The 16,428-nt window shown below is 40.3% G+C and overlaps 2 protein-coding genes across 4 annotated transcripts in view; one reads left to right on the plus strand and one right to left on the minus strand.

Moving 5' to 3' along the window:
- Window positions 1–16,428, plus strand: part of PHF2 (PHD finger protein 2) — a 223,977-nt gene that overhangs the window by 95,203 nt on the left and 112,346 nt on the right. For all 3 annotated transcript variants that reach the window (XM_063426922.1, XM_063426921.1, XM_063426923.1), the window contains exons 4-5: window positions 4,700–4,860; window positions 9,134–9,275. In XM_063426922.1, the coding sequence (XP_063282992.1) occupies window positions 4,700–4,860; window positions 9,134–9,275 (303 nt within the window). The remainder of the gene's footprint in view (window positions 1–4,699; window positions 4,861–9,133; window positions 9,276–16,428) is intronic.
- LOC134568623 (cyclin-T2-like) lies at window positions 12,463–13,971 on the minus strand. Its single transcript, XM_063427271.1, has one exon. It carries the CDS (start codon window positions 13,969–13,971, stop codon window positions 12,463–12,465), a length of 1,509 nt encoding a protein of 502 aa, XP_063283341.1.

The raw sequence follows: 16,428 nt of genomic DNA on the forward strand, positions 1-16,428 counted from the left end.
ACATGGTGGCAGTAATGAATTCAAGTGCAGTATTCAGCTGTTTTGCCCTCATGTCATGTCAGTGAGGCTGTTTGTGCCAAAGGGTAAGCCATTCTCCCCCCCCTCCCCCCCCCCCGTGTTATAATACATTTCCTTGGTAGACAGATCTCACTCAGTACCGAGAATACATTAAAATATCACATGAATCTAATCTACATGGGATTTTTTTACATTGGATGTTGAAATAAGTTGTTTGGTAAATATAAAAATAAATGGTTGCTCTTCCTAAATGTAATCTGTGGGATAATCTGGTAAACTCTAGAAACGGCTTTATCCACAAATCCATGGTAGCACCATTTGTGTACAATAAGTGCCATCTCTGCCAGGTGGATTCCTTATGATTACCACCCAAGATCTGTACAGGCAGAAAAAAACACTGCTAAATGGATAGCATATTATTAGCAGTCATATGTGGCCACACAATGTGTGCACCCATGGAATGCCCTGCACTTAGATGTCCCATGGTAAGCAGCCCTGTGTCACTACAACATCTATTTCTAATTTGACCAGACAAGCCCATTTGCTTGTAATCCAGACACAGAGCAAGTCTGTGTCTGGGGTAACACAGTTCTGGGAGTTTATAGAAGTAAATGTATGATCTGGAGAATGAATTAAAGTGAAGGAATGAATCTCAATCCCAGCCTTCAATAATCATACTCCTGCTTTCAGCAAATGTCATGCTCAGGAGTCAGGATTGCCCAGCCCACTATTTTTTTTCTAAGAGTGCCATCCATGGAATTTACCCAAGTTTCCCTAGTTCATGCACATCACAGTGAAGGCTGACAAGGTGTGGGGAATGACAATGACATTTAAACTGTACATTTGCTATTATTTGTTGAGCACAGAGCATAGATGCAGTGTTGTTACCAGTAAATTGGCACTGTGTCATTTTCTTATGACAGCTGCACTTAAACATATTAGCTTCCTGTAGTGAAATAGAAATATAATCATAAGGCACAATCCTTTAAATATATATACCATTTATTTGTGCAGATTTCCCTTGATAGTCTTTAGAGCTTACCCTGTTGTGTTCAAATAATTAAATTTGTCCTGTTGTTTAGTACATGCCTACCCCCCTTGTGTAGTGTATTAATACAGGCACCAAACTATTTATTAAATTCAGTGATGTTTCATTTGGCTCTGTGTATTAACTAGCTGTTTTGAACTGAGCTTATACAGCTGTTTTATTTTTTTATTTTATTTTTCAGTTAGATTAAAGGGGAACCATCAATCCCAGAATTTCTAAATAGACACTCTGCACACATAAAGCACTTCAGCTTGCTAGAGTGCTTTATGTGTAAGGAGCATCTCCTCTCAATTGCAATTTATACAAGTGTTGACTTATTTTTGAATGGGCAGATTTATAATTACCGGTAATTGCAGAGAAAAATGTTATCTTCCCTATCATTTAGCTCCACAGAGCTAACAGAAGTTAGCAAAACATACCTGCTTTTTCCAATTAAGAGTGTGCCTATGAAAGCTTGCGAGCATGCGTCCACAGAGTTCACTTTAGCCTTGTGCGGACTCCCTGGTTGGCAGTTTAGTGGGCTTGTGCTGAAAGCCTTGTGCACGCAAGTGGCTCCCAATCAGAGGCTTCCAAATGAGAAAAAAGGTGAAGACTTGCAAAAGCTGCAGATTTCAGAACTGTTTTTAGATACATCCCCAAAAGGAAAATTGCAGCAATAAATGCATGCATGGTTTTATTGTTTTTGTTATCTACTAAACTGTAAAAAAAAAAAAAATCAGTTGTAGTGCTCCTTTATTATTCTCTATTCTTATATCTCATATTTAACAAATGTGTGTGTAAAGTGTGAAACAAGAGGAGGAAAAATGTTTTTATATCATTTACAGAGTAGTGATGGTTTCCCTTTAAACAACAAACATAATATATATATATGGGATGCATCAGAAAAATCTAGGACTTGTATAACAAGGTCATTGTCACTTTAAGTTATAATGTTTCAAAAACTGCAAACCAAAAGATCATCAGTAGCTTTTCATTCAGCTTACAAGTTCTACTATGCTGGCTTCACAACCCATCAGAATCTGACTCCAAAACCAACTGGAAAGTGCCTACAAGCAGAACTTCATACTGCAGCATAACATTAGGAAAGTTCCTTAAATCTGGCAATTCCATTATAAATTGTCACTCCCATTATGTGTTCAGTCTTAAGTGTGTGGTAGCAAGAGGCTGGGATTCACTCCTGTACAGCTTCCAGGAGCCCCCTTGTGGTCACAATGCAGTATAACTATTATCAGTTTGTAACATATATCCGCTCACTGGCAATGACAAGGTTAAAATTATAATCTTGAAAACAGTCGCTGAGTTCCTGCCATGACAATACAGCACAGTGGTTTAGCAACAGCAGATGCTTCACTTTGTTGTTACTGGAAAGCAAATTATTACTTAAAGGGATACAATAAGCACCAATACAGCTTTAGCTCAATTTAGCAGTTTTAGTGCATAGATAATTCTCCTGTAGTTTCACTACTCCATTCCCTGCCATTTATGAGTGAAATCACATTTGTTTCTGTTTGTGCTGTCCTTGTCACTCTAAATTAAACACTTTGCAATAAGGTAAGCTAAACATTTGAGCTCTTTTTGGGGGAAGAGTATACCAGAGGTTGTGTGAGTCATAATGTGGTTTAACTCCTAAATGGTAGATTAATGAACAGTAAGACTGCAGGGGCATGGTCTATACACAAAAAACATTGTAACCTAAAGTTGATTTGGTGCTTACAGTGTATCTTAAAGGGACACTATATTCACCAAGACCACTTCAGCTCGTTGAAGTAAGAAAAAGCATTGTGGTTTAACCCCTTAAGGACCCATGACATGTGTGACATGTCATGATTCCCTTTTATTCCAGATGTTTGGTCCTTAAGGGGTTAAGTTAATTACCATTGTGACTGAGTCATGACCTTTGTAAAATAGACACATTTTACACAGGATTTTAGTATGCTAAAAATAAAATATTCACAGATCCACTTTAAGCAACATTCAAAATGTACAAAGAAGCAGCCCAAAATTTACATAGCATGACTAAAGGGACACTTTAGGCACCAAGACCACTTTATCTCTGGAAGTAGTCTGAGAGCAGTGTTCCTTTTCCATTGACCCTGCAATGTAAAACATTGCAGTTTTTTTAAAAGAAACTGCAACATTTTCATTGCAGGTTTAAGACCGCCTCTAGTGGCTATCTACCAGACATCCACTAGAGGTGCTTCCTGGAGTTTGACTCAATGAAACAACGCTGGGTGTCCTTGCTTTTTTCATGAGGACATCCAGGTTTTTCAGAATCCCCATAGAAAAGCATTGAGTCAATGCTTTCCTTTGAGGAAGGCCTAAAGTGCGTGAGGCTCGCATATTAGGTTTTCCCAATTGGCTGACATTGGCAGAAGAATCAGGTAAGTATTTAAAGGGTTATTTAACTCTTTATATCGCTGGTAGTGGTAGGGGGGCAAGAGGGTTCCTAACACTATAGTGTACATTTGTTTTTTGTGGAACTGGAAGATTTAGCTGATAGAAGTGTCTTTGTATCTCACACTTTGTTTGTGTCAGGAATACGAATGTGTATTCCTGACACTACATTTTAGGTCTCCCACCCCACCTTTCTAAAAATGGTTAAAACTTACCTTTATGCCAGCACAGCGTGGGTTTGCCAAGGCTGGCTCCACCCCTGCTTCGCCTCCTTGATTGAGATCATCAAAACTGATGATCTCAGCCAATCCAATGCTTTTCTTATGAAAGCACTGGGAGGTTTTTGTACGTGTGCGGCAAAACACCACACTGCACCAATCAGCATCTCCTCTTAGAGATGCATTGAATCAATGCATTGGCTATGAGGAACTTTCAGCATCTCAATGCAGAACGTGGAGACGCTGAATGTCAGTGCTGCACATTGTTCAGCACTGACCAAGGAAGCACATCTAGTGGCTGTCTGAATGAGTAATGTAAATACTGAAAAAGTGTCCTCGCAAGGAGCAAAGTGTGAAAGTAGCGCTTAAAAATACAATTAATAAAACCTAGAAGCAGCTCATAAAACACATGTGATGGGATACCTTTTTCTGAAAAGCCAGTGTTTATATTAAAATGCCTGCAGGGGCCACCTATACACACACAATAAAAACAATTAAGATGTAGTTGTTCTTGTGACTATAGTGTCCCTTTAAACATTTTAACTTCCTGTACTGTTTGAAAGCATTGGGGGAGATTACATTTTCGGCAATTTTATATCAGTAACTAGTGGCTTCTGGTAGAGAAATGAATTACTCAACAAGCTCGTAATCATAACTAGAGAATAAATGAGAGTAACTAAGGCTTTACAGAGCAAATTGCATTCTGCAAAATACATGAAAATAAAAACTTAATGTGGGCATTGAAAAATCATATAAATGAATGAACACCCTGCTTGCAGTCCAAACCTGCTTTCAAATTGATTTCTCCAACTTACTATGACTCTTTACATGTGTGCAATTGGTAAGATTGTATTTAGTACTGCTTTCTTTAAGTTTCAGAAAGATTTTAATTTACATTTTTAAAGAATGCCTTCAATTTTGGTTGGCCAGTCAAGGTAAATAAGGTTTCACAGTACGATTTTCATATTATATGCAACAATGCCACCAAGTTAATCAATAAACCTGTTTATTACGTTTTCAGTGCAGAGGACGTTGTATCAAAGTTGAATGCAAGCCAGCTCACACTTGAATATATTGAAGAGACTGGGTTTACTGAACCTATTTTGGTGCCAAAGAAGGATGGATTAGGTCTATCTGTACCTGCTCCGACATTCTATGTCAGCGATGTGGAAAATTATGTTGGTAAGTAAGGAATTATTATGAACTTTACCTCTGAAGGCCATTTTAATGAGTTATTTTTTTTATAATTACTTCTACCTCACTTTATAAGGAATTACATATTATCTCCACATTTATAAAGTAAAAGTCATTACTATATATTTTAATAACTGTTCCGTTTTAATACCTGGCATACCAATAAAGTTTACAGACGTGGCACATGTGCATGCGGCCACAACATATTCACGAGAGACTGTGACGTCCCATAATTTATACACGCTAGTTATTGTGGGATGCTGCACTTGTCCTTTTGGAAGTTCAATATGGATGCCATATATTTGATGTAGGAAGAGACTTCAGGCTAAGCACAATGCATAGCTTTAGTGTGGCCCTAAACTCAGGGATAACTTGATTCCATATGTTTTGTGAGATACAGGTTGAATTTGGAAAGACTTTGCAGTAAAAAAAAAAAAAAAAGGCAGGCACCTTAGAATTACCAACAGCAACTTAAATAGTATTAGCATGGCACATGGACATTTGTGATGTTCTTTTGAATAATTTAAAGTTTTATGCAGATGGCAATAGGTACAGAAAGTGGGAGCAACAAGTATCTAAAATGTGGATTTCTTGATTGTTTTTACCTGAATTGAGGCATTTATTGCACCTTTTAGTCTGTGTCCGTAGCACAGAATAATAATTGGGCTCACGGCACCAGGCATAAAATGGTATGTATAAGACAGTGATGGGTGACATTTGGCACTCTGGCTGCTATGGACAATAGTTCCCATGATGATTTACAGTTATAGTGCCAAAAGTTGGAAATTGGTGGTATAATGTTCACAATGTATTGAAAGAGCCATGCGTAGTACCCATGAACACATCCATCACATAGACAGCTGAACAGAGACATTTAATTACTTGCTTATGGGATAAAATGTCAAAATTAGCATTGTTTATGTTACTACTGTAAATCATTGATGCTCTCAGTATAATTTATAGGTATTTTTGCTTCTTGCGTGATTTTCTTCACACAGTATAATTAAATAATCAATTTGCATTAACCAAGCTTTGGTAACATCCAATGCAGCCTATTAATTTCAGGTTAAATACAAACATACTTCTTACATGCGTAAACTGTGAAAACACTATATCATTAGGAATACAAACATGAATCCCAAAATGATTTAGTGCTGTTTTCAGAGTAGTTTTAGATCGCATCTCTGTTTTCAGTAAAAAAAGAAAGGTTTTCACTTAAGGGAACACTATTAGGTCAGGAATACAAATGTGTATTCTTGACCCTATAGTGTTAAAAACACTATTTAGGACCCTGGCCCCACCATGGCCAAGGAGGCGGGTCAGGGGCGGAGCCAGTGCCATCCTCGGCAATCAGCATCTCCTCATAGAGATGCACTGAATCAATGCATCTCTATGAGGAAAGTTTAGCGTCTTTTGGCAGAAGCGCCTCTAGGATTGATTGGTAAATAGTCATTACTTGATAAGAACGTAAAGAAATAAAAATCCTCCATGTAATTGGAAAAAGGCATAAAAAATTGCCTTTTTATGCCAAAACATGGGAAGCAGTGACCTTGTTTTTCCCCAACTGTAGCAAAACTGTAGGACTTATTAGTTAAAAGAACACTACAAACGCCTAAAGCACTTAAGCCTGTTGAAGTGCTTTATGTGTGAGTAGTATGTCCTCTTTTTTTAAAAAAATAGAAATTGACACTTTTATAAATTAACCTTATTACACCCCCAGGCTGTCAATCAGACAACATGTGCTGTTACTTTATGGTTTGGTTAGCTCAGTGGAGCTAAACTCAAGATGCAGGAAATTGCCCAGAACACCTGCCTTGCAAAGATTTCTCATTGAGCTACATTGGAAAGTCTGTGATTGGACAGCCACAGAAAGGCTGGGCGGGATTAGACGAGAAGGGCTTGCAAAGGCTTCAGACGATATCTGCAGCTTTTGCAAAAATGTTTAAAGGGATACTATAGTCATCAGAACAACTACAGCTTATCGCAGGCCTTTTGCAGGAAACACTGTCTTTCCATAGAAAAGGCAGTGTTTACATTAAAGCCTAGGGACATCTGCAGTGACCACTCCTCAGACGGCCACTAGAGGCACTAGAGGTAGTTCCTGGGGCAGTGCTGCACACATTCATTGTCTCCACCTTCTGCATGGAGACACTGAACTTTCCGCCTATGGAAAAGTTTTGTACTTGGCTGAGATCATAATTTCTGATGATGTCAGCTAAGGAGGCAGATCAGGGGCAGAGCCAGCAACAGCAGACTGGAAAAAGGATAAGCTTTTACTATATTTAGGGGGGGGGGGGGCAAAGGGTGGCCAGGGGGAGTATATAGTGTTTAAAATACATGTTTGTGTTCCTGACCCTGTAGTGTTTGTTTAAATATAACCCCAATGAAAAATGCGTAATTAAATGCATGCATGTTTTTTTTGTTTTTTTTTTAGATATATCTACTTAACAGTGATATATAGATATTATTTTATTTGGGAAGTGGGGTGCTTCTTTAAAGCGGCACTGTCACCGTTTGGGGACTTTGCTGAATCTGCAAATTCCCCCAATTATGACATTGCTGCTGATGGTCCTGTGGCCGAGGGGGCAGGTAAAGGTAACTTTACTTACCTGGAACTGTCCCTCTCAGGCGCTGCCGTCTTGGTCCGTCATGTCCTCCTCGACGCTGACGTCACTGCTGCACTTTTGCGCATGCTTGAGACAATTGACTCTGTATCTCCACCTTGAGTCAAGGAAAGTCAGGGCGGAGGAGAAATACAGTAATTTGCTACAACACTAGAATATAATAACATATGACTTGATAAATGTCTCTAGCCCTCCCTCTCTTTCACAGATGTTTAAGCCAGAGCTTCATAAATCCCAGGCCCCATGGCAAAAAGGAATTTTGTCCTGACGTCTGGGTGTTTGTCAGCCCATTCAGTCCCTGAGGTGACCAGCTTAGGAAGAGTGGAGGCAGGTGGCCGGCTGAGGGAGAACGGAGGTGGTGAGGGAGCTATAATCGGCTTACTCTGCTTCCTTGTGCGCCCTGCAGTGAGCTGGAATATGACAGCACTTTGGTCCCAGCATCACCAAACAGCGCGCAAGGAAGCAGAGCAAAAAGACCATGATGATGGTCAGAGCAGCCCCACTGGAACCCAGAGAAAGGATTCACTCCAGCCCTCCCAAAGGTAGGGAGGATGAGTGGACTTATATTAAAATTTAACAAATAATAATTTGTGGGTGTGTTAGAAAATGTACGTGAGTGTTGCAGTGTCAGTGAGTGTGCATCTCTATGGGGAAGTATTCAGCACCTCCATGCAGAGGGTAGATACACTGAAAATTGGTGCAGCACACTGTTCAATAGTGGACTAGGAAAGGCAGTTTTTACATTGAAAATCATGCAGCAACAGGCTATAGATACCAGAACAACTACATTAAGTGGTTGTGGTTCTGGAAACTATTGTGTCCCTTTAAGAATTATATTTTTGTTGTTGAAAAACATGGCTTTTAACTTTTTTAGCTGGCTTCTAGATTCTAAGCAAATTTGTCAAGCCCTGAGCTAAGTAATCATTATCATAGCACATAAGCCTCTATTATTCCTCACTTCTCCCCAGGAAGGAGAGGAGATGCGGAGACTACAGACTTATACCTGGTCTTGGTGGATAAGAGGGCTGCGTCTGTATGATGCAATAGCAGTGTAAGCTCCCTCAGTTCTCTCTCTTCCTAGAATTAGGCAAAGCGCCAGGAGAATGTGATATTACATTATTTACTTAATAATTCGTCGACAATGGAGGTCTTGCAAAATTTAAGTAAAAATAGTAGAGCTTAAAATAATCTCTGATTAGGCTATTTTGGTTCAGTAGTTCACCGCAGCACCACTATTATTGAATTGACACTTAAGTGTGTTTGATTATAATCTCTTGAATACATTTTTATCTGATAGCACAGATTGTTAACCTTTTTTATCATCTTACAGATGTAAAGTGCTACTGTTTTTTGATTTATTGGGGTCAGAGGTACCATAGATTATTTTAGCATTTTACAGTTAAAGGTCTGTGACACTTTACAGTTCTGTGTATGAAGCATAAATCCAAGGTGCTTAAATAACATGTTGTTTATAACGGTATTTCTGTGTTGCATAAATTCTTACATTGTGGAACTGTACAAAGTGACGGTGGGTAATGATGCACAGCCGTGCCATGGCAAAATACTACACAGCATGATACTAAATCAATGTAAACTGAAGACCTTCAATGACTAATGGTTTTTGACATTTGACTCAGGTCCAGAGAGAGTGGTTGACGTAACCGATGTCACGAAACAGAAGGACTGCAAGATGAAGCTGAAGGAGTTTGTTGATTATTACTACAGCACAAATAGAAAACGAGTCCTTAATGTCATCAATTTGGAATTCTCAGATACCAGGTAACATTTAGTTTGCTTCTTTATGTCCACAACTGAACACAGCTAAAATATTTTCATTGCAATTCTCATTAACCCACTCTGCTATCTACTTAACCTGCTCAATTTTATTTTTATTTTATTAATTTTTCATTATACGAGCTCTGCAAATGAGCTCTGAAGTTATAAGCTGATGGCCTGGTAATGTCACTTTTATATTAAACCTCAATATAAATGGCTACAGTACTCCTTGGGAAGAACCTTCACAACTCTTCCTGCAGAGTGTTAAAGAAACACTACAGCCCCCATGACAACTTAATCACAATTAAGTTTTTATGGCGGCTGAAGAGTTGCTTAAAAAATCTTTAGTGTCTCTTACCAGTGCATTGTTAGTGATATATTTAATAGGATATTTAACAGTAAGAAAATAACCATAAATGTTTTTTTTAGCATCTTCAGCAAGCTTACTGTAATGGAGATGTACAGATTTGTTTTTTATTTTTTATCAAAGGGCGAGTCTAAGTACCATAAACATTTAGCATTTTACATTACTAAGCGATTTGTAACCATCACTGTTGCAGACAGTCCAGTAAAGCTGTCACTCAGGCAACTCAGAACACTTACTTCAGGGGTGCCCAAAAGGTAGAGCCCCAGATGGTTTAAAACTACAGCTTCCATGATGCTTTTTAATTCTTAAATGGATACAAAGCTGTATTCCTGGCATTATAGCTCCCCCAGCCTCCCCCCTCCCTCACACGCCCTTTTATTTACTTACCTGATCCCAGCATTGATGCCCCTCGGTGCTGGGTCGAATCACCAACTCCTCCTCCGTTCAGCGGTGAGCAAGCTCTAATGCACATGCGTGGCAAATGGTGCGCACGCATTAGACCTCCCCATAGGAAAGCATTGAAGCAGTGCTTTCCTATTGAGAAAATCTGATGCTTGAGGTCCTCATGAAGAGCGTAAGGACGTCCAGTGTCCAGATACCGGACCAAAGGTCCGTTTCAAACCAGGAAGCCCTGTAGTGGCTGACTTAGTGCTGCATTGAAAACATTTCAGTTTCTCTGGAACTGCAATGTTTAATATTGTAGCACTAAGTGCAATAGGGACACTGTACACAGACCACTTCAATGAGCTGAAGGGGTCTGGGTGCCTACAGTATCCCTTTAAGGCATTCTATAGGCTTCCAAAGCATCACAGGAGTTGTAGTTAAGTCTGGTAAGTGTTGCACCCAAATTTGTTGAACAGGAGGCATTGCTGACGTGGATAGTTTTTTTGTCCAGTCCAGCAGTTTTGGCATTAACTTTAAAATGTACTTTTAATTCCCAACAATTTTCACTTTAGTGAACAACCCTGTCAGTTCTAGGATGCCTTTAATCAATTTTGTCTATATATACTTTATGCACAATCTCTATCTCTTTCCTCACTTGAAAGAGCCAAGCTGTGGACTGAGCATGTGCAAGTTAAGCTATGAAACAGTATTGCCTCGTTTCCACTGAGCGGATCGGTTCGGGTCGGTACAGTTTGGAAGGTTTAGAATGGACCAGCCCATTCTGGTGAGCGTTTCCACTGCAAGTCAGACCTTCAGGGCCATGCAGGGTTTAGAAAAAATGCTCTTCCTGTCCACCAATCAATGGATTGTATAGTAGCTCCGCCCTAACCGAACCGTTCCATTTTCTATGGCCCTACATCTGAAGCAGGACCCTGAATGGATCGGTACGGTTCGCTTATATGGACCACTTTCATAATGGAAACACCCAAAATAGCGAACCGTACCGTACCGAACCGAACCGATCCGCTCAGTGGAAACGAGGCATATGTGTAACCACCGTGTGGCTGCTTTCCATTTACTTCCAGTCATCCAGTGTGAAAGGGGGGATAAATTACTTTTCCCATAAATTCTTCCTGGATCTTTTGTGGAATAACATCAGTCCCCATAGACCAGGATGATATACTACTTTTGTGATATGCTTGAATTCTAACGCACTATATACATTCAGAGATATCTGATAGCATTTAAGGGATGTTAAAAGAAATGCCCTTATGTTTTTTTGAATTATATAGACAGTGCAATAAAATAAAAAGATAAATGTATTCCTGCCACACTATTCAGAAATACTTCAATTAGGGCTATTTACTAAACTTTTAGAGAATTTAAAATTAAATAGCTGATATGGAAACATTCTCCAGGTTCAGCAACAGTCACAACTAGACTATTTTAGCTTCAGTTTTATGATTTGGATTTAATTTGCTAAAATCTATAGTTCAGTGAAGAACTCTTTAACCCCTTAAGGACCAAACTTCTGGAATAAAAGGGAATCATGACATGTCACACATGTCATGTGTCCTTAAGGGGTTAAAGGGACACTATAGTCACCTGAACAACTTTCGCTTAATGAAGCAGTTTTGGTGTATAGAACATGCCCCTGCAGCCTCACTGCTCAATCCTCTGCCATTTAGGAGTTGAATCCCTTTGTTTATGAACCCTAGTCACACCTCCCTGCATGTGACGTGCACAGCCTTCCATAAACACTTCCTGTAAAGAGAGCCCTATTTAGGCTTTCTTTATTGCAAGTTCTGTTTAATTAAGATTTTCTTATCCCCTGCTATGTTAATAGCTTGCTAGACCCTGCAAGAGCCTCCTGTATGTGATTAAATTTCAATTTAGAGAGAAAGAGATACAATTATGTAAGGTAAATTACATCTGTTTGAAAGTGAAACCAGTTTTTTTTTTTCATGCAGGCTCTGTCAATCATAGCCAGGGGAGGTGTGGCTAGGGCTGCATAAACAGAAACAAAGTGATTTAACTCCTAAATGACAGTGAATTGAGCAGTGAAATTGTAGAGGAATGATCTATACACTGAAACTGCTTTATTTAGCTAAAGAAATGTAGGTGACTATAGTGTTCCTTTAAGAGACATGCTACGATAAATGCTCCCTGCGGGGAGACTACAGACTCACCTGTTGTCAGTTCTCCAATCTTTGCTTTAAATTAGTACATCAAATAATTTGGGATTTCCCAGTAAAGCTAATGTAAGTGAAAAGGAAACACAATTACAGGTAATTTTACACAGTAACAGAATTTCACTTTGAATAGTCATAGCAAATTGTTTTATATATTTTATTTTATATGATTTAAACACCTTATCAAATAAATAAAAGTAATTCAACTTGTTTGCATACTGGTGCTGTTTCCACTTCTGTGCTCCAGTTAGTGATGTTTGCGTTTGCCGCCACTACCTTCATTGGAAGAGCTGTGACTGTCAGTGGGAGGAGAGGTTATTTTCCTTTTCAGGGTCTCTTTGCTGGAGGGAACAGGTGAAATGGATGTATGGCTCTGTAGAGGTACACCTGTGTCTTTTTCACCAAATGATTCCTTTTTATCCTTATCAGAGTTTGAAAGTTGAAAAATCAGTTCATGGGTTGACTTGACTGAGCTGCCACCAGGAGCAGGATTGTGCTTGTTTTGATGTGGTTCCTTGTGTAGTGCTGCGTGCTCATTCCTTGCATTAACATTGGCCATCTTCTGTTTAGCCCTCTCCCTGTATTTCTCCAGTGATATTCTATGGAAAGTCACTGAAGGTGGGAGGATTTGCTGTTTTTCAGCTGTTTTATGAGCATACTCTGCCTTAACAAAGTTCTCACCATGGTAAGACCCGCTGAAATATTTTATAGCGTTTTTAAAGTCTGTGGCAAAATAGTTTTTTGGCTTGGGATTATTAACTTGTTTCGTCCCAGATGTTGCAATTTTATCTAGATTAGAAGCTATCTGGATGGATGGTTTTCCTGCATTCTCATGTACAGGTGTACGAAAGGCTGAGGAGGCTGCTTTGGGAAAATCTGCTTTGGCAGGGATGCCAGTGACAGGCTTATTGGCCAAAAGAGGAATAAGCAGAAATTTGCCAATTGTCCAGCCAGACTTGGGCTTCGTTGAAACCTTCTTAGGCCTCCACTGTCTGAACCTTCTCAGTGCATTTGGAGTCTTCTGGTATATGTGCAGAAATTCATCACTAAGCTGCTCCAGCAACTCAGGAGAAACAGATTGATCCACACATTGCCACCAGAGCTTGCCCTTTGTTGATACTGGCATTTCACACCTGGACCATTTGCAAGCCATGTGAATGCTCAGGCAGGCTAGTACCGCGGGTTTGTATTGAAGGCAGAGAGTTGTCACGTGCAAGCAGCTGGTTGCCATGAGATAGCATGCCAGTGCAAAGTCGTTGCAGACTTCCATTGACTGGATATATTTCATCACATGCATGTGGGGATGTTCCACAGTGACCTGAAAGCCCAAAGTCTGAGTTAAGATGCTTTCCAGACACACTAGCTTCTTCTCCTGTTGCAAATACCTCTGGCTTGTGGGGTCAAGCTCTGGCTCCTTCGAATAAAGGATGGCATGGGCCATCTTAAGGACATCTTCTGTTTTCTGTTGCTTGCTTAAAGCTTTAGCAGCGACTACCAAGGCCGCAGAAGAAATGTCATAGCGGTGGTACTTGGTGAAAGATTGCTGCATGTAGAACCTATGCATGTACACCACGGCAGTGTTTATGGTGAGCTGGGACATATCGAGCCGCTGGCCCAGATCCTGAATCAGACTGGCCGCCTCCTGGCGAAACAGGAGCTCCTTGTCCGTAGTTACCCCACACTGCCTAGATGGGGTGTTATCCAATTGCTGTTGGCTAAAAAGCCAGTGATCTTTGAGAGATCCGTAGTCTTCCATCACTCCTCTTACAAATTCTGCTTCACACTCTTCAGACGTGTCTTCACAGATGTGATGTCATAGACATGACAACATTCCATCAATAGGGGCAACTTTACAGTGTTCCATCTCCAAGGAAGCATAGTCATTATGATCACAAAGCAGTTAGCTAACCTACATCATTGTGAAGTAATTAACTAAAGTTTATGCTTCTGTTACTGTGATAGTAATAACTGTTGCTAATTGTTCTACTTATTATCCCAGAATTGACACTGTATAAGTAATGTTTTTTTTATTTTTTATTTATTTTAGTCATATTCTGAAAAATAAAAATAAAAAAAAGGTCTGTATGACAGTAAAATTGCATTATTTACTGTCATAATAGCAAATATAATGACATTATACTAGAAAAGTTATAGCCACACAATATGAACTATCCTGGCATTAGTTTGCTAGGAGAGGACCTGCCAAAAATGGGGTACATTGGCATTGTGGCAGGCTTATGCAATGTATGATCATGTACTGTAACTGAAAGTTTTTTTTTTTTTTTTTAAATTCTTTATTTTATTTGTGCAAGGGTTGAACACGTCATGCTTATCATGCCACAACAGCAAGGAAAACATGTATTTAAACATCATGTTACAATAGTCAGGCATTATAGGGTTCTGCACATTTTTATATATATAATTGTCGCTTATCAAGTAGTTTGTCAGTTCAGCTTATTTGAGAAGGTATGATACAGGTTTAGGTCTAACATGACAACTTGAAACAATAACAGGTTAATATCATAGATTAGGTTGGTATGAAAACGTCGCTATTTTGTCGTATAGAGCTGGCACTGCTAGGGTGAATAGTCAGTCCGGCAAGTGGTTACAGTCATTCTGTCTGCGCTGCTGCAGCCTATCCCGAGATTTAGTGAAAGTCGTGGTGCTTCAGACTACAGTGTGTTAAGGACTCGGTCGGGTTGCGTAACCATTCTACAATATCTCATTCTAAATCTAACATATACTTAAATAGTAAACACATTCAATCTAGCTTAACATTACAGTGAAAAATAGGCTGTTACATGTTTTTGTTGCAAGAATACACTATTATTCATATTATTCCCAGCATTGGTTAGTGTTTTCAGTTACACAAGTTTTACATGTTTAAGGAATATAGTAGTGTATCGCGTTATGAATCTATGGGTTAAGCCAGGTGATTGTTGCAGACTATGTGTATAGCAAATGTGTGTTACAGGCTAGTAGCATGATATGCAGGTTAGATACAAGCTGTGGGATAGTGTCCGGCTCTGCTATCTTGTAATAAAGGTAAGATTACAACACATGTCCTATAGTCTGGTGTAGTATGGTATCGTGTATGACTTTATGGTGTGTGTTGTGGGGAAGACCATTGAAGTGAGCCATGGCGGTGTCACTATTTTTGCAAGCTAGGTGTCTGATTGTGGAGAGTGGCAGGTTTAAGCATGCAATTATTGGATATGCACTGTAAAGCCTTGCAGGGCTTTAGACATAGGTAGAGTCCTCATAGTGTTAATACCATCGCAGCCAGCACAAGGCTCAATGATGTGAAAAACAAAAAGAAAAAACAACCAAACAAAAAGACAAAAACAAACAAACAAACGTGGAATCAAACTTAGAGATTTGGTCACCAACAGCCACTGGTGGAGTCAGCATGAGCAATATATCTATCAACTCATCGTTGGTGGTAAGTGTCCCGTTTAACCAACGCCTGCCTGTGGTATTTCACAGTCCCGTTTAGGCTCCCATGCAATATTCCTTTGCGTAGGGTTGTTGGTCGGTTGTAGCCGTCTTGGTGTCTCTGGTCCTGGTCGTTGAGGTGGGCTGCGACTAACCGGGGGCAGGGTGAGACTCTTGGCGTGTCGGCCCTCTAGGCCCATCTTGTCGGGGCCGGTAGCTGCAGGGTCTGAGGATCTCCGAAGCCCCCCGTCTCGCTTTCTGCGCCAAACTCTTTTTGGGTGTCTATGTGTCATTCGGGTCAGGGGGGGATTGCGGTGTCTTTTCCTGCGTGGCTGTGTTACCCGTGGTCTGGCTCCATTTGTCAGCCATAGCCGGTCGTTACCGTTTGATTGCTCCCGCCCTGCCGCCCAGTTCCTCGCCGCCTGGTCGCTGCGGTGTGTGGGCGCCATGTGCGCGGGCAAATTCTTGGGTGGAGGGGGCTCCTTTGGGCCGCCATGCCATGTGCCTGCGGTGTTCGGGCGCCCCGGCTGTGTGTTAGCGCTCCGTCTGGATGTGGGTGCCTGAATAAGGGCCTCCAGCTTTTCCCACAGTTCTCTGAAGATGCGGCTGTAGCGGAGCTCTGTTTCCTTCCTGATCTCTCGTCGTGCTGCAGTGGGTGAGCTTTTCGTCATGTTGTCGGTATCTGCGTTTGTGTCTATGCCTAAACTATGTTGTGGTCGCTTAGTCCGTTTTACTGAGGCAAATGTAGCCGCCATCTTAGAAGCTCCGGGTCCCCCTC

Source organism: Pelobates fuscus, chromosome 7, assembly GCF_036172605.1.
Source record: "Pelobates fuscus isolate aPelFus1 chromosome 7, aPelFus1.pri, whole genome shotgun sequence".
Lineage (NCBI taxonomy): Eukaryota > Metazoa > Chordata > Amphibia > Anura > Pelobatidae > Pelobates > Pelobates fuscus.

What these genes read in the sequence shown, in the direction of transcription:
- LOC134568623 (XM_063427271.1), bottom strand. Translation starts at nt 13,971, where the DNA reads ATGGAAGACTACGGATCTCTCAAAGATCACTGGCTTTTTAGCCAACAG.